The 26,488-nt window shown below is 58.8% G+C and overlaps 1 protein-coding gene across 7 annotated transcripts; it reads left to right on the plus strand.

The window, feature by feature from the left end:
* The first annotated feature begins 2,836 nt into the window (after positions 1–2,836).
* On the plus strand, positions 2,837–16,411 carry ENDOV (endonuclease V). Of its 7 annotated transcripts, none has more exons than XM_017642466.3 (9): positions 2,837–2,953; positions 3,263–3,434; positions 7,990–8,128; positions 8,326–8,365; positions 9,301–9,413; positions 10,291–10,359; positions 10,632–10,703; positions 13,049–13,122; positions 13,985–16,411. In XM_017642466.3, the coding sequence occupies exons 1-9, from the start codon at positions 2,898–2,900 to the stop codon at positions 14,048–14,050; spliced, it is 801 nt and encodes a 266-aa protein (XP_017497955.1). In that variant the 5' UTR covers positions 2,837–2,897; the 3' UTR covers positions 14,051–16,411. The 7 variants fall into 7 exon arrangements, with proteins under 7 accessions (XP_017497955.1, XP_017497950.1, XP_073092156.1 ...); XM_017642461.3 differs by having other exon boundaries at positions 8,042–8,128; positions 10,575–10,703; XM_073236055.1 differs by having other exon boundaries at positions 8,042–8,128.
* The last annotated feature ends 10,077 nt before the right edge of the window (positions 16,412–26,488 follow it).

The raw sequence follows: 26,488 nt of genomic DNA on the forward strand, positions 1-26,488 counted from the left end.
TGTAGCAATATCCATGAAATGGAAGGTTCCAGACAGCAAATGTACACTTTGGTATAGAATGTGAGAGGGTAACTTTTCCTCTGGACGAGTTAAAGTGGTAGCCTTAGAGGGGCGGCCCACTCCCTGCCTAAAGTGCCTTTGCCGGCAACCAGCAGAGCTCAGCTCACAGTGAGTACGCGCCCACCCCAGCAGTGGGACAGGTTGTGGGCTGGGGAAACCGTTCCCCAGCAAAAGGAACTAAGGTATGTGAGAGGAGCCAGCTTCCAGCAGCCCAGAGGTTTGGGCGGTAAAATGCTGCTTCAGAGGATAATTGCATTTTCTCTTCCAAAAAGAAAAGGCTCCTCTAGGAGAGAAATCTGTGGTGCAGAGCTGCGGCCAGAGGACGCGAGCCGGCTGACAAGGACCCGCAACCCCATCCCATGCCAGGCTCCACTGCTTCCCAGTGCCAGTGTAGGTGTCAAGTCCGTCTCTGCCCTCGGCACCTGCCCTTACCTGCCCATGCAGCCCCAGTTCACTCATCGATCTCACCTTCATTCTTCTGGACGTTACCAGTTCTTAGGCTTTCAGTCCTGGGTTGGTGGGGACGTACCAGAAAATCTTCACACCTGATGACTACATCTGTAAGGCCTCGGTGTGTGTGTAAATTACTTATTCACATTTTGTTATGGGCGATAGGACCAAGGACAGTCCTGAGCTGCTGCAGTTATTCCTGGGTGCAGGCAAGCCCAACCTAGAGAGAAACTTGCAGTGATAAACAGTGAAGAAACATCAGGTCAGAGGGCCCTGTTGGTCTGGTGCCACTGCCTGTCAAGCCACACGAGTGGGCACAGTTCCACCTGACTGAACATTTCCATGCCGCTGGTCAGGCTGCAGTACCAGCTGGGCCCGGAGAGACTCGGTCGCAGAGGTGGTAGAAAACCCAAGGTCTGGAGCTGAGCGACAACACGTCCGAGCCATTGGCAGCGTTCAGAGTACTAAGGTTCTGATCCCTTGTTGGGTCACTAAGCCTGTGCTCAAGCATTAGGAGTCCTACTTCCAACTGGAAAAACAAGCACCAGGGAAGTGCAGCTGCTTGTAATTCACCTCATCAGACTGGAAGGCTATGCTGGGGACAGGAGGACCACTGAGGCGGTGGGGGTCTCAGGAAACATCCAGGGTACGAGCTGAGTGGAATGGAGGGCAGGAGGCCCCGGCTGGAGTACATGCAAGCTGCCTCCAAGACCCCACATCCTTTAAACACCTGCCTTCAACCCACTTCCCTTCACACCTAAACTTACCAGGACTGCTCCCCACGCCCCAGCATTCCCCCCATGACCACTGCCTGTACCCCCAGCACCCCTTAACTTTGCCCCGAGCTCCACAGGCCCAGGAACGACTCCCCACCACCAAATCTAAGGGCCTCTTCGCCCGACTGTTTTGTCACATAACAAGGCTGACACATTACAGCCCAGGTGGGCCTTGGTGTAAATCTTGGCTCTCCCATTTGCCAGCTCTGTGACCTTGGGCAAGCCACTTGACCTCTTTAAGCCTCAGTTTCCCCTTCTGTAAAGTACCTCTCGGTGCTGTAAGCAGTAAGGTAGGTAAATAACTGAGCACAGGGCCTTGCACGCAATGGGAGATCAAGAAATGGTCTCATCCCTGCTCCCAGCTGGAAACTGCCTATCTCATAAGGCCCACCAGCTGTCAAAAACTATACGAAGCCACCCCTGAACCTCAAACAACCCAGTCTTCCGCAGTCTCGTCTCGAGATCTACACTCAAGACTGCATTACTTGTCTGAACACTTCCCTGAACTCCCCTTGTATATAAACCAGGGGTCAAATCGCTACACTTCAGCCTCCAGGGCTGCCCTTCAGTGCCTGAAACACACCCATCTCAGGACCTTTACACCTGCTGTTTACTTTGCCTGAAAGGCTCTTGTCGACCACCTTCAGGCGGCCTGTGCACTCGCCCCCCAGAATAGCCTTTTCCTGACCACTGTCTACAGCAGGCCCCTGTTATTTTCGCTGCTGCACCATGATGGCAGCTACACCGTGGGGAAACTGATGTAGCACATCACCTGGCACCAAGCGCAGAATAGATGATGAGCTGGCGAGCTCCCAGTAGGAATCGATGCCCCAAAGGTTGTCAGTTTGGTCTGGTGGGTGAGTTTTCTGCCCACCAAGACCCATGCTGTCAAATCTGTGAGTGTGGTCCCACTAAGGGCTGGGTCCTGTCCTTGAAAACGTGAGGACAGTGAGGGAAACGGGTGCGGGGTGATGGGGCTGCGGCCCCTGTGAACGACCTCAGCTTCGGGAGCCTGCGAAGGGCGCGGGAAGGGCCCTCCTGGCTCCCCCACGGTTCACCCCAGGTCCCCCAGGAGAAAGGGACTCCGCCAGGACCGGAGGGTGGGGCGACCGCCGTGTCTCCGGAGCAGGAATTCAGGGCCGACGGCGGTGTCAGCGGGCTTTGTCGCCACATTTACGCCCGGCCCAGACCCCCGTCCGTTCGTCGCAGACTGGTGGTGAAGCCTGGGGTCTTCCTCGCTGCAGGCCCCCGAGTGCTGGTGCTGGTTCGGCGCGAGTGTTTGCCCTCCTCCCGTCCGGGTGCCCGTGTCAGCGCGGCTGAGGAGCCGGCCCCGGGGGGAGGCCACCGTGTGCCTGCGGGCCGGCTGGGCAACGCTCCGGGAGGGCCGCCCCGACGCCGGCCTGGGGCGCCCCTGGGTCCGCGGGCGTGCGGGCGTCCGCCCGGGGGGCAGCCCAGGCTGAGCGGACGCGCTCGAGTCCCGGGCAGGGCCTCCGGCCGCCAGGCGGCGGCGTCCCGGAGCCCCGCGCCCCAGCGAGCGCCGCCATGGCAACGAGCGCGCGCCGGCGGCAGCGCCGCCGGAAGTGACGATGCAGAGGCGCCGGACGCTGTGCCATGGCCCGGGAGGCGGCGGGGCGGCCGCCGGAGGAAACCCTGTTGCTCTGGAAACGGTAGTCGGGTGGGATACGCGCAAGATGTGGGGCTGAACTACGCGCCTTCCCGCACCCCCCGACCCGTAACCCCGGCCGCTTCCGGCGCGCGGGCGGAAGGGCCTGCGGGACGTTGGAGTCCTCGGAGTCGCGGCGCTCACTTCCGGCGCCGAGTCTTGGGCCCCGGGGGCGGGGATGTGAGGCCAGGAGGTCCAGGGCAGGGCGCGTGAGACAGGGAGGGTCCCGAGAAGCAGCCCCAGCCCGCGGGCTCGGACGCGCAGGGCTGGGAGAACTGGGCCGCGAGGCCCACCTGACGTGTGCTGTCCCCAGGGAGCAAGCCCAGCTGAAGGCCCGCGTCGTGGACCGGGACACGGAGGCGTGGCAGCGGGACCCTGCCTTCTCGGGCCTGCAGAGGGTCGGGGGCGTGGATGTGTCCTTTGTGAAGGGCGACAGTGTCAACGCGTGTGCCTCCCTGGTGGTGCTCAGCTACCCCGAGCTGGAGGTAACCCCGGGGGGAACGCTAGCCGGAACCGTCCTGCCGGGGCCCAGGGTGCGTCGGTGGGCCGGGCGGGGCTCCGGCGCTGGGAACGATGCCCGGGTAGAACTCGGCTTCTCCTTTTGCAGGATTTCGGGAAGGGGGTGGGGCGGGCAGAAACTAAAGGAGATTCTGCGACTTAAGTTTGAATTAACCCTCGATCTTCACTTAAAGCTGATGGTCACTTTGGGCTCCCCTCCTCAGTGACCCGCAGCTGCGCACCCCCAAGTTGCCCAAGCGGCAGATCTCTGTCTTCCCAGACCCCACGTGTCCAGTAACACATGGCTCCATTTTTCTCTGTCCTAAACGTTGCTAGAGGCTGCATCCTCGATGCCCCCTTCCCGGCTGTGCCATCATTACCCCACCTGTAGGTGATCAGCAGAATCTTCAGGGGGCTCCCTGCCTCTGGGATTGCCCTGTGGTTCCTTTTCCATGCTGCCAGCAGAGGGATTTTCCTAAAAAGCAGATGTGACCACCTGACCAGTCCAGTGGCTTCCCTAAATAAAAGTCACCCTCATTGACAAGTGTAAGGGTCCTTCACGATCTGACCTTGCCTAATGTAACACTATAGGCTCCACCTTCCACACTCCACTCTTCTCCCCGGACTACACAGCACTTAGGATTCTGGAAACATGCCATGCTGTATCTGCCTGCCTGACCTTTGCAACCACGTTACCTCTCTTGGAATATTCCTCACCTAGCTAACCCCTGCTCATCTCTTGGGTCCTCCAGTAAGCTCACCCCCTTGCCCTGTAAGACCAGTAGCTGTTCCCAGCACCCTCTCTTTCCCCTTTATTGCACCAGGATGGAATTGGCTGGTCTGTCTACCAGAAGTAAACTTCGTGATGGTAGGAATTATGTTATCTTGCCCACCATTTGTAGCCTTAGGATCTAGCTCAATGCTTGACACATAGAACACACTTGAATATATGTGCAAGTGAACAAACATATGCCTGCGATTCCTTTGGCTGCACAGCTCAGGAAACCTTGGCTAAAGAAGAGCTCGAGAAGGAAAACTGCTCCAAAGCTTCAGTTTCTCCTGCTCTGTTGCCCTGCCAGCTCCCAAAGATGGCATCTCCCTGCTTCCATGTCTTTGCACTTTACTTGGAGGGCATCTTTAGTCAAAATTCAGCACGAATGTCCTGAGCACCTGCTGTGTGCTAAAATCTGGATCTAGGTGGTGAAGGAGCCAGAGCTGCTGCCCTGCCAGGTCCCTGGTCAGTTTATAGAGCCGTGTTGGGGGCAGAGACACAGACTTGACAGCCACGCTGCCTGGGCTCCTGCCTCGGCTTTGCCGCTCCCACTTCCCCACCCCACCCCCAGCCCCTGGCCTCCATCTCCCCTTTTCTGACTCAGGGGTGACCTCAGTATTGATACCCAGTCCAGAGCTGTGAGGAATAAATGGGGTCAGATACAGAAAGCAATGTGCACAGCTGGCCCTTGCCAAGCCCTCAGTACATGAACAGAGCCGCTCTCCGTCTCCACCTGTTGGGGCCCGGTGCCCATGTCCCCCCGTGCTGTGCCTTTCCTTAGCTGCAGAATTAACCGCCACTCACTCTGCCCTGGGCCCCTGTATGTGCCCTGAAGTCACTTCTCATATTGTATTAAAGTGACAGGGTTAAAGAGTCTGGTCCAATGGCTCTCAGGTCACCCAACTGTGGATCTGTGCAACCAAGTCACCAGGAAATGCATTTAAGAGACACAGATTCCTACAAGGTTTATTGAGGGTGATGAAAACCTCCTACAAGTAGATTGTGGTGATGGTTGCTCAGCTGTAAATATCAAAATATTACATATTTCACACAACTGACCTTTATGGTAGTAAATTATATCTCAAAATTGTTTTAAAAAAAGATTGCAGAGCCCCACCACCTTTACTGCAGGAAAAAAAAAAAATCCCCCAGTGTAAAGCCTGGGATTTGGCTTTTCTAAGCAAGCCTCCCTATGATTGCAAAGCAAAGCCAGGCTGGTAATCGCTGGTCTGCCTTCCCTGCAGCATCCTCAGCATCCCTGACAAATGGTGGCCTTACAGCAGAGCCCATTCCATAACTGGACTCTTGGTTAGCACGGAGCTGAAGTGTGTGTGGCTTCTACCTGCCGATTCTGGGTACGGCAGCAGAGCACGGAGCAGACCTCCCACTGTCTGCACAGTGCCCCCTCTTGTCTGCCCCGTCCTAAGAGTCTTGCTAGTGTGACTCCAGCTCCTTCACCTCTGTACTTCTGCTGTCCTCTTGGTTGGTAAGGCTCGTGTGTACATCACGTGGGCCTGACATGCACATGCATTTCTGTAAGTGCAGCTTAAGACAGTTTTTAGGGGCACCACATGGCTGACTTAGGTTGGAGCCTGCAGATCTTCATGGAGATTACTAACCATCCAGATGCTAATTGCACAACTGATTTTTTCTTTTCCCAGATTTTTAACTTAAAAAATGTGTAAACGTACTGAAAAATTGAAAGAATAACATTGAATGCTCTAGACCTTCAGCTTAGCTTCAGCTGCTGAATTTTGTCGGTTTTCTGTGCGTGTCCCGAACAGCTTGGGTGTCTTCTTGAGGGTGTGACAGCAAACTTGAGCAAATCAACTGGCCTGTCCGCAGAATGTAGAACATCCGTCTGCGTGACAGCAGCGTCATCATCACCTCAGAAAAGCCATAACCCCACTCCATGTCACACTTTCCCGACTGTCCCATGTCTGAAAGCTGGCCTCGTCTGGTTTTCTGATCTGTAAATTTTAACATATTCTGTGTTACGTCCACTGTTGTTTTTTGGTCATGTTTACTGTGGGCTGGTTCATTTCTCGCCCAGTACGGTGCTTGACTTCTTTACCCTTCACGCAGCTAAGATGCGTCTTGAGCTGAGTGTCCGTAGTCGGCCTCCCCGAGCTCACAGTCTGCTGACTCTGGGGCATCAGCTCTTTCACTCCTTGAGTGTTTCCGGGTCATGGTTCTGAGTATTAGTTCACTCCCGAGTTTCGTTTGCCTTCAGTTGTATGCATGCTGGGTTTTCTTTCAGGTTTTTTTGTCCGTTTCTGTTCTGAGTTTTGAATTTCTGCCTTGTTTTCTTCTTGATATGCCACTTGTTTAAGCGTCGTTTTCCTCTGCTGCACGTCGGCGCTGGGTGGGCAGCATCTGCCAGCCGTCGCATTTGTGGCCTCGCCACCTGAACTCTTGCGGCGGCGCGCGACCTCGCTGCTCACTGAGCTGTATTTAAACCAGAGGGCTGGGTTTGGGGTGGCTTATTGGGTGTCTGAGATCATGAAGGACAGTGAAGTGAGGCACCCCAACAAACAGTGTCCTTTTCAGAGGAGAAGATGGCCAGCGTGTCTCCGGTTCTTTGACACTCTTGTTCCTGAAGGACGTTACACTTCCTGGCCTCGCTTCACTGCCACCCTCCAGGCTTCAGCTGCCCCTCCCCAGAAGCAGCCTCTTCTGAGAAAGGCTGCTGTTGGCTCAGTGTACTTCCAGGCCTCTCTTCTAGGCCCCCCTGCGGGGGCCGCCCCCCAGGTCTCACTGCGGCAGGCTCACCACTAGGCCCCATCACCCCCGCCCCACCTCGCCCATCCCATGCCTGCCAGCCCAGTGCAGTCTGGGGTTGGCTCTGCTCGTCCGGGCTTTTATTTCCCTTCATAGGTGCGTCCGTAACACGCTTACACTGGCATGGGGTTGGGGGTTTTTCTCCTCCCCTTGTGGATGTCTGCTCTCTGGAGCTTGTGCAAGACTGATGCGATCTGCCGTCATCGTCCTCTGAGAACGCAGGCCACCCCTGAGTGTCCCATGTGTCCCTGTGAACAGTCGCCCTGTGTGGAGTCTGGCGCCCCAGCCTGCTGGGGTCCCTGTGGGTCAGACTCTCTCGTCCGTCGTCAGATGAGACCCTGCCACTTCGGGAGCTGGCAGTTTGATAAGTTTCTGGTGACTTTGATAAAAGATGTTGGAAGGAGAAGACTGGCCTGCACCCTAAGAGGACATACTCCCTTCTTTTAGGGACACGTAGACCCCCTGCAGGGAGGGGTTCTGGGTGGGAGTTTGAATGCCATCACCGGGGCACCCGCCCCTACACCCCGGGGCTCTTGCAGTCGTGGCCCTGAACTTAACCCTTCTAGGCTCTCCGATCCCTCGGGCTCCCTGTTCTCTCTCGGGTTGTCTAGCTCTGGCGCCAGGCCTGTCCTTTCCTGAAGTACTTGAAGTCTCTTCATAAAGCTGGGGTCGCCTTTCTCGTTGCCTCCTCTCTGAAGACCTGGCCTTTTCTAGTCATGGGGGTGGAGGGCAGGTGTCAGCTCTGATGTACAAAGGGGGCACCCCAGAAGGGTCTGGTCTGGCTGAGGTGTGGGGGGCACCGTTGAAATGGCTGCGGCTTCAGCCCATCTGCAGGGCAGGCCACCTTGTCCGTGTACTTTCCTCTGGGTAGGTGAGGAGGGGTGGGGGCCCCGGGGCAGGCCTAGGAGCTGAGAGGACGTGGTAGTGAAAAGGACTCATGGTTGAAGGGCAGAGGACCGTGCTGTCCATGACCAGGCGCCCGGTGACAGGTGGTGTACGAGGACTGCCGGATGGTTAGCCTGACGGCTCCCTACATGTCAGGCTTCCTGGCCTTCCGAGAGGTGCCCTTCCTGGTGGACGCAGTGCGGCGGCTGCAGGAGAGGGAGCCTCACCTCATGCCCCAGGCAGGTACCTCAACTGCGTCCATGGGGAGAGGGGCCTCTGAGCTTCCTGCAGAAATGCACTTCTGCCTTGAGGGAGAGGGCTAAGATTTCCCAAAAAGCTGGGCCCCAGAAATGGCAGGGCCACCCCTCCTCCTTCAGGACGTCCTGGCCTGATGGGCAAAGGACAGCAAGCTGACTGACTTTCCCCCGCGGCTCTTCCAGGTCCTTCTTGTGGATGGAAACGGTGTGCTCCACCACCGAGGTAATCCTGCACTTGAAAGACAGGGCCCCAGAGGCTGTGGGAAAGACACTGGGATGGAGGTGGTTCTGACCACCCCCACGGACCCCTGTGCCCTGCGTCAGGACCCACCCAGTAAAGAAGCCTGCTTCTCTTCCACCCCGCCTCTTTCCTGCCTGCCCTCTGGCCTCCCCCAGCACCCGGCACTGGCCCACCGCAGGAGCCATTGCCAGTTTGGACCTGACCAACACCAGAAGTCACAGGGCCCCACGCCCAGCTAGCCGGTCCCACCAGCTGCCTGCCCTGCGCCCTTGCCCCAGACCAGCCAGGAGCAGACGGGTGCCCGTTCACACTGACATGGGCCTGTACCTCCTGCTTGGGTGCCAGCACCTCGGCCGGGGAGAGGACCACTGAGGGAGGGAGGGAGGCCCCAGAGGGAGTGGGGAGGGGTGGCGCCATGCCTTAGAGCCCCTGGGTCCAGGGCCACGGGACGGACACGTGCTGCCCGGGATGCCATCCAGGACCAGCGGGCCAGCCCTGAGCCAGGGCCCCAGTCCCTGCAGTGTGGGCTGCCTGGCAGGGGTCCTGGTGTGTGGTGGGGGGGAGGCAGGGAACAGAGAGGCCCACCCGCAACCACAAAGGGAAAGAGGATGCAAGGGGCAGAAAATGACAGAGGAAGTGGAGTGAAGCATCGTGAGCACTCTAGTTAGGCTCCTAACTCATCAGAGAGGAGGCAGCCTGTGCCCCAGCCTGGCACCATGAAACTGGGGCAGGGGCCACGGCCAAGAGCAGGCTGGGGCCTCCAGTCCAGGCTCCCCAGCCCTTGGACTGCCGACAGGCCTCTGTTCATTCGGGAAACTGAGCAGGTTCTGGTTTGTCCCCAGTCCCCACACCACCTCTAGAAGATTGCTTGGCTCACCACCCCACTGCCCCAGCCTCACCCTCGTCTGCCCCTGTAGGCTTTGGGGTGGCCTGCCACCTCGGCATCCTCACAGACCTGCCCTGTGTCGGGGTGGCCAAGAAACTGCTGCAGGTGGATGGGCTGGAGAACAACGCCCTGCACAAGGAGAAGGTGAGGGGTCCTAACGTCTTGCCCAAGGTGGGGCTTGGGGCACCCAGGCCCAGAGGGGGCGCTCTGCCCTGTGGGGAACCTCTGGTCCAGTCCTTTCCTGCTGGCACTCCCTGGGTCCCTGACCCACTCCCTGTGGCTCCCAGGGGGTTAGGGCATGGTGACAGATTTGTGTGGCTGGAAGGGCACCTTCCGAGTTCCTCTCCCTTCTGGAGCCTACCTGGTGCTCAGTCCTTTAACCCGCCCCAGCCCCCTGGCCCCTGCTCAGGTGAGGTACCATCTACCCAGCCTTCGTTTCCTGCCCCACCTCCTGGCACTTCCCTCCTCTGAGCCCCAAGGTTGGCCCTGGGAATGTGACACCCCGCTCAGGAGGGAGCTGGTGCCACACACAGACCATGTCTGTCTCACCCATTGGGCCATCCTGTGTCTGCAAGAGCAGTTGTTAACAGAGACCCCAGACCAAACCGTCAGTGGGCCACTCCCCACCCCCTAAAAATGTTAGGTCGAATCAAAATGCCCGAATTGCTAACTGGAGAGAAAGCAGCGGGAAGGGGTTCCGGCCCCCAGACTGCACCTGCCTGTCCCCCAGCCTGGCCCCCAGGGGAGGAGGCTGGGGCCATCCCTGACCAGCACGTGGCCTGGGCAGGCTGCCGCCCCTCCTGCAGGCCCTGCCTCCCTGTCCAGAGCATGGAGGAGAGAGCCAAGCTCCAAGGGCCTGTCAGGTGGCCAGTGCCGGGTGGGGCGGCTCCCCGAACTCCGAGTCGGCTTATGGGATGGGCATGAGCAGGGCACCAGGCTGCTCAGCTTTTAAAAACCAACAGGTGTGCCTTCAGCCCTTCACCAAGAAAATAGTTTTTCCAAGTTTTTTCCCTATTTCTAGATACGACTTCTACGAGCTGGGGGAGACACGTTTCCTCTGATGGGAGGCTCCGGGACCATCCTGGGCATGGTGAGCAGGCCCCTTAGACACACGTACTGGCACGTGCCCACCTGATCTCCCGGCCACTGTGGCCCAGGTGTGTCCTGGGCCTTTATTGGCTCCCCAGCCCTGGCTGTGCTGAGGGGGCCTCAGGGCAGCACACGCCCCACCCTGCCCCGGGGCCTGCAGTCCTCCAGCCCTCAGGGCTTGTTCCCCAGCATCCTGACTGCACCTTGCTGTCCCAGGCCCTGAAGAGCCATGACCACAGCACCAAGCCCCTCTATGTCTCTGTGGGCCACAAGGTGAGCCTGGAGGCAGCTGTGCGCCTGACCCGAGGGTGCTGCAAGTTCCGGATTCCAGAGCCTGTGCGGCAGGTGGGTGGCCGCCACACCCCCTCGTCTTCCTTTGCACCAGCACCTGTGGGAGAGCCTGGTTGGGCCAAGCTGGGACCGGGGAGGACTGAGGAAGCAGAGCTCCTGGGGGCTCCTGCCAGGGCCCGAGGTTCCACCGTGCTCCTGCGCTCAGCCTCCCAGCCTACTGCAGCAGGTACCAGGTCACTGGGAAAGCCAGCGGACAGCATGGGTGGCACAGCATCCTGCCAGCCCCCAGCCAGTCCCTCAGGGCCTGCCCTGCCCAGCTGGCGTCAGGGGGAGCAGCTGCCCTTTGCTGGGCAGCCCCTGCAGGGCCGCTGGGCAGTGCTGAGGAGGACGTGTGCCGGAACCATCAGTGTGTCTTTCCGGAGCCTCTGGGGTGTGGCACATAGTCACCCAGCAACTAAATAGGCCAGGGGTCAGAACTCTGGTGACAGAGTCGGCTCAGCGGAGCTGGAGCTCAGCCTGCGGGGGTGACCAGCCATGGGCGGTGCATGTCCCTGAGAAGCCCACGGAGTCTTAGGAAGAGACCTGCTGGAGGAAGAGGGGAGGGCAGGAAGGACTGAGGCCCAGAAACCCAAAAGAGGGTGTGGCCAGGGCCAAGGTGGGGCAGGGCAGGCTGCGGGGAGCCTGTGAGCACAGTGGGGGCGCTGGGCCTTCAGGCCTTCCGCAGGGACCTTGGGTATAGGCCCTGCCCTAGGCACGGCTCTGCACTCATCCGGGGAGCTGGGGAGCCGGCTAGCTAGGTAAGTGGCGCTGGTTTCTGCAGCCGAGCCTGGGACCCTGGCTTAGAGCTGGGCTGCTGTGGGGTGGGAGGCAGGGTCCGGAGATCTCCCTGGTGCCCACAGCTCCCCATCTTTCGAAGCCTGTGCCGCTTCAGCTCTGGGCAGGTCACGGCCACACTGCTGAGAACCAGTCCGCCCAGCTCAGCACCAGCTGGTAACCTGGGAAACTCGATGGCCCTTGCTCTGATTCTGCCACCCTAGGAAGCCCCACTGCCCTGCCACCAGCATCCGACCCCACCTCTGGGGGCTCGGGGTCTTCCGGGCTGCTGGTGTGCAGGGCCGCCTCTAGGTGGCAGCAGCCTGCACGCTTGCCCGCTTCAGCCTCCACCCAGGGCCCTACTCTGCTGAGGTGCATGGGTGTTAAAGCCTGTGACTTGCGTCCCCACCCCCTAAGCCCTGCCCTCCCCCATTCCCTCCATCTGTGTGACCTTAAGGGAGAAACCCAAGAACGCTCCCCAGTCCTTCGGAGTAAGCGGCCCCATTGTGCTGGGTCAGTCCTCTCCACACCCCATTCTGCCCTCCATCCTTGCCGGTGGGGAATGGCCTATAAAGTGCCTGGGCATCTGAATGCCAGTACAGACCATGTGTCTAGCCCCAGGGAAGGGCCTGCCAAAAGCCAGCCACCTGTGCCCAGGAGCCTGCAGCCCACCCTCACATCAGCAGTGAGGTGAGCCTGTCCGGCAGCCCTGGCTTTCTCTTGGTCTGTTTTCTTCCTGGGCCCGCTCTCCTGTCAATGCCGCCTTCCTGTTCCAGGAGCTCCCAGGAGAGAATGGGAGTGGGTGGGGCCCGCTCTCTCTCCCTGGCACCTGTGGGTCCGCCGAGGGGGCCTACCGGCAGGCCCCAGCTCTCTAAGATGGCACAGGCTGCAGAAAGGTGCTGCCTCCCACTGCCGGGGCTGCCTTCCCAGCACAGTGTCCCACTGTCCCCTGCCCGCTTGCCCATCCATGCCAACACAGCATCTGCAGGATTAGTTGTATGTCCTGTAGTCTTGTGGCCCAGAGGGTGCTAAGCCCCTGTGCAGTGGGAGTGGCCAGGCCCCCAGGAGGCCTCAGTGTGGAAGAGCCTGGACAGCAAGGTCCCTGCTCCTACCCCAGCCCCTTGTCTCAGACGCCAGCCTGTGGCCCAGAGCACCTTTCATCCCGGTGGCCCTGCAGGACTCTCCGTAGATGCTGTCCTGGGGCGGGGTCTCCGCTGACAGGAGCAGGGAGACAGGAGGAGCCAAAGGTGAAGACAGACCAGCGGGCTGAGGAGAGCCCTGGGAAGAGGGTTTAGAGAAGAAAATCACAGGAAGCACGGGCTACAAGCCCAGACACTGGGCACCCCCAGCTGAGACGGAGGCGCCCCAGGACCCCGCCTCCTTCCCTCCCTCGGGCCTTTCAGAGCCCCTGCCCGCACCCCGTGGGGCTGTGCTCCCTGTTCTGAGGGCCAGGCCTGGCGGTGCCGCCTTGGATGTTCTCAGGGGGGAGCAGGGGGCTTGCACCAGGCTGCTCAGGTGGGGGCTGGTCTGGAGGCCACCTCGGGACCCCAGCCACCCCCTCTCATGGGAGCCATTCCTCTCCCCAGGCCGACATCCGCTCCCGAGACTACATCCGCAGGACCCTGGGAGTCCCCAGGGCCCCCACTCCAGGACAAGAGAGGTGAGCATGGCGGGAGGCTGGGAACTTGGTTAGGAGTCCCCCCAGTATTTCCCGTGTGGGCCATTCCTAGTGGTTCAGCCTCTCCTTGCTGTGGCCCTGTGGCTTAGGGCGGACGTGCAGGGCCAGGCAGGGGATGCACAGTCTCTGAAGGGACAGGAGAGTTGTACCAGCAGGATCCCGGGGACCCGGGTGCAGTCAGTGTCCAGTGGGAACTCTAGAAACCCACAGAGCTGTCCTGCCTGCTTTGGTCCCCTCACCTGCAGGGCTTGGGGCTGGGCTCCACAGACAGGATGTGGGAATACACCTTGGCTCTGCCTGACGGCTCTGTCGCTGGCCCTCACTTCCTCATCGGTGGGCAGGCACCGGGATCCTCCCAGGCTCTCGGGAGCAACGACTGGTTATTAGTCTGATGGCACCTTGCCACGAGCGGGTGCTAGGCTCCCCAGCTGGAAACAGGCACAGGGCGCTAATGGGATGCCAAGCCTGGCCTCTGACCTGCCTGCCGCTCCCTGAGCGAAGGGCAGCTGGAGACACCTGGCTGGCAGTCTGCATGCCTGCCTCCCACCATGGGCCATCCCGAGGGGGGCCTTTCCCTGCAAGCCGGTGGCCGTCCAAAGCCTGGCTGAGCTGCCTTGAGAATGGGGGGATGGTGTGCCTCTGACCTAAGACGCCCCCAGGAGTAGGGGCCCTTGGAAAGAGTGCACGCAGCCCCTGACTGTCAGGCTCTGCTTGGCCCTCTGGCCTGGGCCGTCAGCAGCCTCTGAGGGTCAGCTTAGTGGCTGCTTCGGGGACCACCTGGGCATGAGGGGGCCCCAGGCTAGCTCTTGTGTTTGATGCTGCCCGTTGTCCATTTCATTATCAGGAGCCAGAAGGCGCAGAACCCAAGGGGAGTGTGCCCCAAGGGAGGCTCAGAAGAGGCCACAGGTGAAGGCAGGCCTCCCGAGGGCCACAGCACCCAGGAGTCGCGGGACAAGGGCACGGGTGGAGCAAAGCTGGACGCCACGAAGACAGGCTGCCCCGCGTCCCCTGTTCGGCAGTAGGCCTGGGGGCTCGTCTGTCAGGCCGGGACCCTGCCCCCATGGCAGCAGGTGGAGTGCCCAGGCCCTGAGGACATGCTGGTCACACCACCCACGGGGACGCCCCCGGCCCCTGCACACGCCAGCTTGATCCCTGGGACCCAGGGCTCCCTAAGGACTCTGGGACCTACTGAGAAGCATGATGAAGTCGCAGAGGACTTTGCCATTCATCCTGCCTCAAGAAGGAGTCGGTCGTCATGTTTGCCAGCCTGAGGTGGTCTCTGTGCTCTCTCTGCGCCCCTCTCCGGCCTTTCTCCTTCCCTTCGTGACAGGAATGGGTGCTCCTCAGGGACTGGGCCCCTGGGAGAAGCAGGGGCACAAGTGAGCAGGGCGGCCACCTCTACCAGCTGGCTTTGGGCACACCTCCGATGGGGACACCTGTCCCACCTCACCAGACAGGAGTCTTCCTGCGTGGAATGGGTGTGCCGGGGTCCTTGAGAAGGGAGGTGACAGCGTGTGAAGTGGGGTCCACAGGGCCAGGGGTGAAGGAAGAACGGGAGGTGGAGTCCTCTTCTACCAAGCTCCTCATGCCTCCTGGCCCCAGAATGCAGGTCCCGGAAGGGCTGGACGGGCAGGACTGTGACTCCCGGCCCCGCCCCCCACGCTAACAGGAGAGCTTCCCAGGGGTGCTGGGCGCTCGCGCCGTGTCTGCAGCAGCCCCTGCAGGGAGCCCCACCAGCGGCGTGCGGGCTTGGCCACAGCCACCCACAGGGATGGGGGTGGGGTCCTGCTTAGAGGTGCTGTTCACAGCTCCCAGAGGTCACCTCAGTGAGGGCAGGCAGAGCAGACACGAGTAGTTTCTGTTTTGAGGTTTAAATCACATTAACGAAAGTCACCATGTTTTTAAGTGTACAGTTTAGTGGGTTTTAATATATTCAGAATCTTGTGCACCCATCACTACTGTCCAATTTCAGAACTTTTACTCGTCCGGTCAGCCATCACACCCCATCCCCACCTGCACCCCAGCCCCACCAGTGGGCTTCTGCCTCGTGGCCGTGCAGACTCAGGCCTCCCCGGGACAGTCACACGGTGTGCGACCTGCGGGTCCAGCCTCTCCAGCACTGTTCCCAGGATTCATCCATGTTCTAGCACCTACCAGCGCTTCGCTTTTCCTGGCCGAATATTGACTCCTTTGTATGGACGCACTGCATTCCGTTTCTCCAGTCGTCCACGGGAGGGCATCTGGGTGGTTTCTGTGTGGGGCTGTTAGGAATAACGCCATTCTGAACCCTGATGCACAGGTTTTTGTGGGAATGTATGTTTTCAGTTCTCTTAGCTGTATGCCTGGAGTGGATCGCTGGTCCTGTGGTAGCTCCGTGCTTACCTTTTGGGAACAGCTACACTGTTTTCCACTCCAGATGCACCTTTACAACCACCAGCAATGCGCAGGTTTCTCCACGCCTCTGTCAACACTTGTTATCATGTGTCTGACTCTGGCCATCCTAGTGGGTGTGAAGCGATATGATTTGCATGTCCCTAATGACATGTTGAGCACCTTTTCATGTGCTTATTGGCCATTGTACGTCTTCATGGGAGACAGATCTCAAATCCTTTGCCCTCTTTTAAACTGGGTACTTTGCCTTCTTATTGAACTGTTTGTTCTTTATGTGCTCTGGATATCAGAATTTTTCAGTTACATAATATGCAAATATGTTCTGCTTTCTGAGTTTTTTTCATATTCTTGGTTGTGTCCTCTGACACCTGCAAGTTCCCCGATGTGCCGGAGTCCACTGTGTCTCTTCATCCGTTCCTTGTGCTTTGCTGTCTTACTTAGAGACCATTGCCTGTTCCGAGGTCATAAAGATCTCCTTCTAAGAGTTTTATAGTTTCAGCCCTTGCATTTATATCTTTGACCCATTTTGAGTTCATCTTTGTATATCCTATTTGGGGTGCCTTGCAATTCCATGAATTTTAGGACCAGCTTGTCCATTTCTGCAAAAACAGTTGGAGTTTTGCTGGGGATCACACTGATCGATTTGGGGAGCACTGCTGTCTTAACTGTCATGAGTCGAAATCACCAAATTTGGGTCTCTCTCTCCTTTGTTTAGATCTTTAGTTCGTTCCAACAATGATTTGAAGTTTCCAGTGTGCAAGTCTTGTATACCCTTTGTTTACACTTTGTATTCTTTTTGATGCTATTGTAACTGGAATTGTTTCATTATAAATTTCATTGTCGGGTTCATTGCTAATGTATAAAAGTACAATCGACTTTGCGTCTTGTATCCTGTACCTTCTCTGTGCTCCTTCATTAGCTCCGCTGTGTGTCTGTGCATGCGTGTGTGTGATCTGTAGGGTTTTCTACACATAAGAGCATGTCATGTGCAAGTAGAACTTTTCTTTAATTTCCTACTCTCCAGTCTGGATTCCTTTTTTTTCTTTTCCTTGCCTTATTACCGTGACTGGAACTCCGAGTACAGTGTTGAACAGAAGTGGGGAGGGCGGGCATCCTTGTCTTGTTCCTGATCTTAGGGGGAAGTCTCCGTCTTTCACCACTGAGTATGATCCTGGCTGTGGGTTTTTCAGGTGCCCCTTTTTAGGTTGAAGGAAGTTCCTTCTGTTCCTAGTTTTTCTGTACTTCTGTGATGAAAGGTATTGGGTTTGCCACAAGCTGCTTCTGCTCCGATTGAACTGATCGTTGTTTCTTTGTCCGGTTCGTATGGCGCATCACACTGATTCTGAGCCACTCTTGCTTTTCTGGGGTAAATCCCGCTCGGTCATGGTGTTACAGTCCTTTTACTGTGCTGCTCAGTTGGATTCGCTAGTATTTTTTTTTTAAGGTTTTTACATCTACATTCATAAGGTATATTGGTCTGTAGTTTTCTTGTGATGTCTTTGACTGGCTTTGGTATCAGGCTAATACTGGCCTCATAGAATGGTTAGCAAGTACTGTCTCTTCTGTTTTTTGGAAAAGGTTGAGGAGCCCTGCTGTTGACCCTCGTTTACACTTTCGGTAGAATCCATCGGTGAAGCCATCTCGCTCGTGATTCTCTTTGTTGGGAGGGTTTACTGATTGAATCACAAATAAAGAGATTGAATGACTGATTCAATCTCTTTATTTGTTAAAAGTCTGTGGAGATTTTCTGTTTCTTCCTCAGTCAGTTGGTAGTTTGTGTGTTTTAGGAATGTGTCCATTTCATCCGAATTATCTGGTGTGTCCACATACAGCTGCTCGTGGCACTTTCCTTATTTCTGTAAAGTTGGTGCTAATGTCCCACTCTCCTTCCCGATTTTAGTAATCTGTATCTTCTTTTTCTGGGTGAGTCTGTTTGTGAGTGTTTTCTAGGAGCCCTCTCCTTACCCCCACGATGCCCCAGCAGTGACCCTGGCTCCAAGTGGGAGTGGGAAGGCAGGGTCCCCTGCAAGATTAGAGGGTCGGAGCTCAATCTCCATCTGCCTTAAAGAGCTTCCTGCTCTGCCCAAGCAGACAGGCCCCCAAAGGTGCAGAAACGGATTAGGGCCCCACTAAATCCTCAGCTGAGGGCCTGACCTCAGGGGAGCAGTTGAAGGCCAGCAAAGGCTGTGTATCACCCTAGGTGGGCTGAACAGGGGAAGGTGGGGAGGTTAGCCTGGCATAGATGGCTGGGGGTGGCATGGGGCCTGAGTCTTAAAGAAACAGGAGTTTTGGCTACAGCCTTAAGGACGAAAACCCCCAGTAGTGTGGGGTGCCTTGGGCCCTCTGCCCTGGCTGGTGGCCGCACCAAGGCACCAGCCCAAATTGGAGACGCGACAAAGAGGTGGTGTGTTTCAGTGGCTTGCCAAGAGCCCAGGGCTTCTGGGAGGGTGTCAGGCTTGGGAGTGGGGTGCAGGGGTCAGGGTGGGCTGGACTGGGAGGGTCAGGTGGAGGGACAGGGCACAGAAGCAACTGGAAGGGGCTATAATGGGGACCTGCCAGCTGGGGTCATTGTGGGAGACCCAGAAGACAGTGGGGTGGTGGGGGTGAGGCTGCGGGGTGGTACCTCCTGCCTTCCCCCAGCTCCACCTCATGCCCAGGGCTCTACCCTGCTCCTTCCTCCTGGTACAGAAGGGCAAGCAGGGCCCATAAGTGCTGTCACGTCTTGGCCCCTTCGCACAGAACGTTAGAAATAGGGCTGAGATGATGTCCTTCACCGCAGACCACAGCCTGCCCCAGAGCCAAGAATAAGCCTTGAACCACTCAATAATTCAAGGCAGACCCAAATAGATGTTCCTATTAGCCTGGCAGCCTCTGCTCCCCTTCCCCAGGCCCCCACCCTGCCCAGCGGCTGCGAGTGAGAGGCTCCCAAGACGGGGGTTGGTCTGGCCAAGGTTGGTCATACCCAGGCACCTCGGGACTCCCACGTTGGGGACCCCACCCTCTCTGCTCCCCATCTTCTGGCCATAGGTGTTGTCCAGTTTGCACCTGGGTCTGAGCCAGGCTCCTCAGGCCCTTTGACCGCACCTCACCCCTTCCCCTGTGTTCCTGGGATCCTGACCCTCCAGGGCCCTTGGGCCAGCCTGGGCGCCAGGGAAGCCAATCCCGGATTCAGGCCCCAGTCACTCGTGCACACCCGCCCCTTGGGCTGTGTTCCTGACTCATGGAAGGGGCTTCCCCTGAGGCTCCATGGCCTACAGGGGACAGCCCAAGGGCTTTGCACTGGCTGGAGGCGGGGGTCCCTGCCCCACGGCGCACCGCCCCAGGTTTGGCCCCCGCAGCAGCCCCTCCTGCCCTGCTCCAGCCAGGCCCGGCGTGGAGTTCTACCAGGTTAATTACAGGCACCAGCTCGCGGCAGCGCTGACATCCAGACGAATGGCAAGCCGGGTAATTAGGCGACGCGTCGCGGGAATGATGGAGCGCGGCCCACTATCCCCAGTTCACCTCCCTGGGAAGCAAGAGCAACTGCCCCAATTCTCTACCACCGTGGGTGGCTGTGGGGGCCGCGTGGGGAGTGCAGGCCAGAGGCCCAGGGCCCGGCTGCTGCTCATGGACAGGGCTGGACCCCCTCTGTCCCATCCCCACCCAACGGGGAGCAGACTGAGAAAGAAGGCAGGGGAGGTGAGAGGTGGGCTACTGGAGGAAGATGCCCTCCAAGACAGGCCAGCAGACCTGAAGCAGCTCCGAGAGGGCGGCTGAGCGAGGGCCAGACCGAGGGCACGGGGGTCCTGCCCGGGAAGCGGAGGCGCTCCCTGGGGAGAGTTGGAAGCAGGAAGCAGGCTGGAGTGTTCCTGCTTTTTAGTAACTTGAATTTCACCTGTGTTTTTAAGTCAGTCATGAAAGTACATCGTTTTAACAGCGGAATAGTTATACAGATTTGTCACGAAGAACCAGCAGCCCGTCACCTATCCCTCTCCTTTCCTGATCGCCCCTTCCGTTTGTTCCTTTTTTGTCAGATTTAGAAATTATCCATCGACTTTCTGCTGTTGGGGTTTTTCTCTCATATATGGCCCCTCCCCTACACTCCACCTGCCCACCCACACTCACTCTCACACTCACATACTCTCACATTCTTTTCCTTGAACCAATTCCCTCACTGGTTGAATCAGATTCAACGTTTGCATTATTTCTTTGCATATACTGCCCACAGCTGCTAACATACTGTAATTATATCTCCTTTCTTATACAACCTCTTGTTTTTCCTGGACTTAATGATTGCTTCATGTTTTGGGTTTGATTTATTTTCTATGTACCTATTACTTATTTATCCCCAAGGCCTGCAGTGGAAATACAGACCTCTTTGAAGACACCAGGCCATCTATGAATTTTTCCCTTGGGGGCCTGTGGTGCTGGTAGCCCTCAGGATGACCCCAATGGACAGCATCTGTGTAGTTCTCCGGCCACACTGAACAGATCGGTCTGCATGACCAGCTGAAGGCACATCAGGCACCATGGAACCTCCTCTCTGTCATCACTCGCTCGGGGGAAGTCAGGTCATGAACTTATGCCAGGTCATAAGCTGCCCTCAAGTACACATGGCAGGGCACTGGGCCCTCCTGCCCTCCCCATGGGATGGAGACGTCTTGGAAGTGCACCTGCCAGCACTGGTCAGGCCTTCAGATGTCTGCAGCCCTGGCTGTCATCCTGGGCATGGCCTCACGAGAGCCAGACCCTGAGCCAGAACCAGCCTGCAAGTCTGCTCCCAAGTTCCCATCATTCAGAAACTGGGTGAGTTAAGTATCTTTGTTCTGGGATAGTTTGCTGTGTAGCCGAAGGTAACTAGTACAGGGCCATCCGTCCTGCGCCCCCCGTGTTGGCTGCTTTGTACGCCTGCTGCCCGTCCCTCTCTCCGTCCTCACCTCCCCCTGCACCGAATCTGCTCTTGGGCAGACCCCATGCAGTGCTTTCCTTGGGCTGCTCCTTTGTTTTAACGGTTTGCATCATCCAGAGGCTCCTGAAGAACCCGCTCGCCCATAGTGCGCATCCCAGAACCACTGCCTCCTGGTGCTCTGCTAAGGTGACCTGGGAAAGAGGCTGATTTTTTTAATTATCCAGGGGAGTTCTTGTTTCCAATACAGAAGGACACCATGATGTCTTTCAGGTTCTGTCAACAGCTCCAGATAACTGCACCATCACATTTCTAGATGTGTGAGTCCACCACTCCCTTCTCTGGGCCTGCTGGGGTGCGCGGTCGAGGCTGCCCTGTCCTTGGACTGAAGCCAATGTCTGCGTGTCAGCTGGGGCTGCCACCAGCGATGCTGGGAAGCATCTGCCTAGTTGTGCTCCCCTCCTCCCAAGGGCAGACGCTGGGCCACCCTCAAGATCACCTCCCCCCCAGCCCTGACCCACTGTCCAGGCTTTGCCCTTCTGTGCCAGGCTGCCTTCCTCAGGTACCCCCCTGTTGCTGTTATGAGCAGACGTCTGCAGGCTCTGCAGACAGGCTTGATCTGGGTGAGAGCCTGTAGGAGTTTGAGCTGAGAACTCTCCAGATTTCATGTGGTAGAAACCAACTTAAACTACCTTAAGCAAAAACGGGCTTGTTAGTTCACCCAAGGGGCAGAGCAGCTGCACCGCACACCTGCTGTCGCCCTCTGTTGATGCCATTTCCCCAGCTGGGTGGTCGACAGTAGCCCCAGGCTTACTTTCTGCCCTGTCGTGGTCCCAGCGAAATGCACCCCTCTATCCCAAAGGCTCCTACAGAAGCCACGCCCCTCGGTTCTGGCTGGCCTGGCTCTGCCCGATCACTGGCCGACTGGAGGGAGACATGTGCCCAGCCTGAGCCACGGAACAGAACCAGCCCTTAGCGAGGGGGCTTCTTCAGTGGCTAGAACACTGCCACCAGCAGAAGGCACACCTGGTTGGGGAAGCTGAAGGGAAGGGACCTCAGGAAGGTGAAGTGGCTCCAGGATCTCCCCAGGCCCCAGGAAAGCACCATCTTCCCAGCAGCACCCATCTTGTCTCTGAGTAATTCTCTCCCAGTGCCAGCAGGGAACGGCATGATTAAGGCTCCATCACTAACTGCCAGTCTTGTTTCTGGGGCAGACGCTGACGGCTTAGGGGACCCAGTTGGCATATAACGAGGTCTCCATGACAGATTACTTGGATATCAATTAGCTATCTAGGGAAATGTCAAGCAGGATCCGTCATGCTGACGCAAGGGATAGCCAAGTAACCGGGAGCAGTTCATCCGATCCAGGCGGTCGCCTGCCTCAGCCTCCAGCTGGGCTGGGAATGAGGGAAGGGGCCTGGGGTGCCATCTCCCCAGGACACATGCATCTGCAGTCACACCTAGGACGCCCACTCACGGCCCTCGCCTTTCAGCCCACCTCTGTCCCTCATTAGCTCCTTCCACAGCTACCTGCTGGGTTGGCCTGAGCCGGTCACTGCAGGTCAGGGAGTGGGAGGGTGCTGGGAAGGGACAGATGTGCAGACAGTGCCTTGGGTGGTCTCTGCGGGATCCAAGATGGGCAGGAGCATCCTCGGGGCAGGAAGAAGGGAAAGGTTAACTCCACACGGGCGGGGGCATGCAGGAGGTCCGTGGTGAAGGGCTGTGGGCATCGGCCAGGGCACCCAGGTACAGCACTGCACGGACACACGGGCCCACTGCTCAGTTCAGAGCCCTCTGGCAGTGGCCTGGCAGACTGGAGCAGCGTCTGGCTCTGCCGTCCCAAGTTGTTAAGACTTAGAGACGGTTTCTTAAAATGTTTCTGAGCCTCTGGGTTCTCACCTGTAAAAGGGCTGATAATCCCAGGGGTGCGGTGAGAGTGAGTGGTGACCTGTGCACATGCACCTCTCTCAGCGCCTGTCCCAAGATGGGTTCTGGTTGCATTTGGTTTCCCTCGTCATCCTTACAGGTGAAACCTTGTCCCTGACTCCCTGGTGGGATGATCCGATGCAGCCTGTGCCCTGGAGACACACAGGGATGAAGGCTGTGGCCAGGGACAGGACGGGCATCCTGGAGGAGGTGGTGTGGGCTGGCCAGTGTGCGACACACCGGCCAACAGGAGACTGAGGGGCCGGGCTCAGGGACTCTGGCCACCTGACATGGTCACACTGTATCGTTTGGACTTTGTTTCCGGGAAAGCATTCTGGTGGCCTGGTGACCGTGCTCTGACCCACCCTATTCCCATGCCTCTGCTCACACCGTCCCCCGACTAGGCCCATGGAGCTGCCCCCTACCCTGTGGTAGCGCTCCCCATGTCTACTCAGTGGGTGATTGGCAGCTGTCACTTCCCAGCCCCCCACATGGAGCCTCGGGCTTATTCACGATGCTGACATATGGCACCTCCGTGGGGGGGATTGGAGGGAGCTGCCAATTGTGAGTGCAGCATGTCCCCATTCGAGCCCCGCTGAAGCAAAACAAATGCAGGATGTGAGGGGAGCAGAGGCGGCTGGGGGTGTGTGCGTGTGCGTGCATGTGTGTGTGTGCATGCTGGCATCGCACTGCGGGGGCCCTGGGAGGAGAGGGTAAAGCAAAGGGTAAGGGGGCTGCAGGGCTCGGGGTGAGTTTTTGTTTTCATGGTTTCTGGATTCTCAGCTAATGGGGTCCTTAGAGGTCAGGCTGTCCACTCTGCACCCCAGGCAGGGCAGCTCACACTATCACCAAGACCCCTTTGCTCCCCAAACCCTCCACACACAGGATGCTGCACCAGAAGCCATGATCAAACGGCCCCCCAGCCCCGTGTGCAGATCGTTGCAATGTTCAAATTCTCTCCAGGATCAGGAAGTTCTACCTAATAAACCGGAGTCCCCAGGGCTCCAGACTTGGCCATTTCTTCTGGTTTTGTTGGGGATGGACAGGAGGGCACAGCAGCCCCCCAGCATTTCCCCTCCTGCCCTCTAGCTCCCCTCTTGACCCCTCATTCCTCCCCCCAGACTCGCTCTGGGTGCCTCTGAGCTCAGCTGGGTGCCCACAGGCTACAAAGCACAGCTCCTGAGGCCAAAGGCTGGGCTCCCCGTCCCAGCCCACCCCTCCTCCCAGACCTAGGGCTGGGGGTTGCTGCCGTGGAGACGAGGCTGTTGGCCACAAGCATCTGGAGATGGTCAGTGGGCCCAGGAACGGTGGCCACCATCTCCCAAGAGGCCCAGCCCAGGTCCCCTGTCCTGTGCTGCCACCTGCCCCCACTGGTGGGAAGCAGAAGTCACAGGAGCTGCAGAACAGGGCTGCGAGGAGCGGGGCCTGGGGCTCAGCAGGCCCGGTGGAGGCAGGCTGAGCCAAGAGCCTGCTGCCCAAGCGCCTGCCGAGGGCCCAGCCCCGTGGAGGGGCTGGCAGCTCTGGGCTTCCTTCCGCAAGCCTCCACACGCGCTCTGGATGGCCTGTGGGCGGTCTGCCTGTGGCAACCGACATCTTTTTGGGATGGAGAATGGCTGGGGGCTTGGGAGCAGCACCCCGACACTTCGGCCCCCACCACCAGTGAGCCAGGAGCTGCAGAATTCTGCCCTTAAGGGTGCAGCCCCCTAGAGTGCAGCCCACCCACTGCCTCCTCCCCAGGCAGTTGGGGCCCTGGCGGGATGGAGGGCAGCTCCAATAACAGCCCACCGACACCCTGGTCTCCAGCCCAGCCAAGTGTTTGGAGCCTCCGCACGGGGCTGGCAGGGCTCACGTCCGGCAGGCGCTGGGCCGCCACGCTTCAGGCACCGCTGTGCACGGAGGCATCTGCTGCTGCCGGTCTCAGGGCAGATGGGCCGCCAGTGAGCTAAGTGTGTGCGGGGGAAGGGGTGCCATAGGAACCCCTTCCCGCCGGGAGCGTGGGGGCGGGAGAGGCAGGCGCCTGCCAGTGAGGGAACAGAGACGCCCAGGAGGGAGGGGGCTGGATCGATGGGCTCCCAGTTCAGGGGGAGGCCTGTGGCACCGGGTCGCCGGTCAGGGCAGGGACCACGTGGCCTTGGGCAAGTGCCATCACTCTGGGCCTGGGGACCCGAAGGAGTGAGGTTGGGCCATCTTCAGGGCAGCTTCTAGCTCCTGCGTGCCGGGCTGCTCAGCAGGAGAGGGGCGTCTTCAGCAGACAGACAGCTACCTGCCAGGGCGTGAGGGGGTGGGGGAAGGCCAGCCCCATCCAGGCACGTGGGCAGCACCTCTGCCCTGCACTCCGAGGCGAGGCTCCCAGAGAGGTTAGGGTGGTGCTGCATGTCAGGCCAGGCCACCCTGCGGCGCCCGACTCAGCCGGGCTCTCCCAGCCAGGCCTGGCCAGTGGGCACCGTGCAGTGAGGGTCGTGGGGGCTGGGCTGCTGGGCAGGATACGGGCTAAGGTGGGAGGCCTGCTCTGGCCTGGCTGCCCCCGAGCCCAGCCCACTGGACCCTGGACCTCCTGGCACTGGGGCCCGTGGAAAGACGGGGAGTGGGCAAGTTGACAAGGAATCCTCTCAAGGCCACCACCAACCTGGGGGACTCACTCAGAGGGCCTAGGAGGGCCAGGGGCTGGGAGAAGGTGTGGGGCAACCCCACGCCCTATTCTGGGAAGCTCTGGGGCTTCTCCTTTGTAGAGACGGGGAGCAGCCCCCGGGGACCTGGCTCAGCCCCATCCTGTGCAGGGTGCTCCCTGAGCACTGGGCGTGGTGACCTTCAGTGATCCCAGTGGCTGGGGGCGGGGGCCGCCACACGGACAGGACACTGAGTTGGGGCTGGAGCGTGAGCCCGCTGGCTGCGAGGCCCTGGTGGGCAGCCCCAGCCCTCGGGCTCCTGGTCTCACAAGCCCTGCTTGGGGGGTGGCCGAGCCTTGGCCCTGCACAGCCCCAGAAGCCCGGGGAGGGTGCCAGGCAGGCCCCGGGGCCTCTCTCCCCTCCCGCCCATCCCTGGGAGGCCCATCCCACCCCTGCAGCCACCTCCACCAGCCCGGGGGTGACTCAGCTCAGCTGTACTCAGCCTCTCGGCTTGCTGGTGACCACTGCCTTTTCTTTTTCTTCTCTTAAGTGCAGCATCGACACTGTGCTGCGGCAGGGTGAGCACCTTTGCCCAGGAGTGCCCATGATGGTGGCCCTGGCCCCAGGCAGCCACGGTGGCCCAATGACCAGCCAGGCCTTGAGCTCGGGCTCTGCTCCTGGGCAGACTCTGTCCCTCCAGGGCGGTCACAGTCCTTAGTTCCGCCTAAGGCACGGTACCCAGGGACACTTGGCCAGTCACCCTGTGCAGCTGCCTCACAACCCAAGGACCTTGTGTCTGTGATGTTGTAGGCTGGGCATCAAGAAGCCAGAAACCCTCCTAGGGTGGGTGCCCTGGAGAGGGACCAGAGCCCCACTTTTCAGGAAAGGAATAGGAAACAGAATTCATCCTGGAGAAGCCCGAGGACAGGGGCACTGCCCATCACCCAGTCTGGGAGGCCAAGTTCCACGGGGGAAGGGCTTTCCCTCAATGAAGGATGCTTCCCTGACACTTGGGACTGTCAATGCAATTTGCTGTTTTGTTAGGGGGTGAGTTCCCTGTCCCTAGGAGGATTCAAGCCTGAGGTGGACACGATAGGATCCAGTGTGAGGGAGTTGGTGGGAAGAGTGTTAAAAGCTGGAGCTGGACTTTGGGTTCAAGTGTCAGGTTTGTCTGTGGGAACACAGGCAACCCATTCAGCCTCATGGGGCCTCAGTCTCCCTTGTCTAAAATGGGATTAGCGTCTCCTTTGCAGGCAGTACTGAGGTCTGACAATGTAGGAGAAACGTTTCTATATTCTGAGTCTGATCCATGCACCTCCTGGGCTCCCTATCCCTGAGAGCACATGCTGCCAGGAATGGGAACGAGCCCTGCGGAAGAAACAGCCTCAGCTCTGACCGGGAGGACTGGGGAGGAGAGGCAGAGCCTTGGGCCATGGGGAGTTGAGGGACAAGGGACTGTGGGACCTGCCCTCTCCATGTGCTCAGGAAATCTAAGACGCTGACCTGCGCAGGCAGCTCCTCCTGCTCCCTGGACTCAGAG

This window comes from Manis javanica, chromosome 4 (assembly GCF_040802235.1).
Source record: "Manis javanica isolate MJ-LG chromosome 4, MJ_LKY, whole genome shotgun sequence".
NCBI classification, from domain to species: Eukaryota; Metazoa; Chordata; class Mammalia; order Pholidota; family Manidae; genus Manis; species Manis javanica.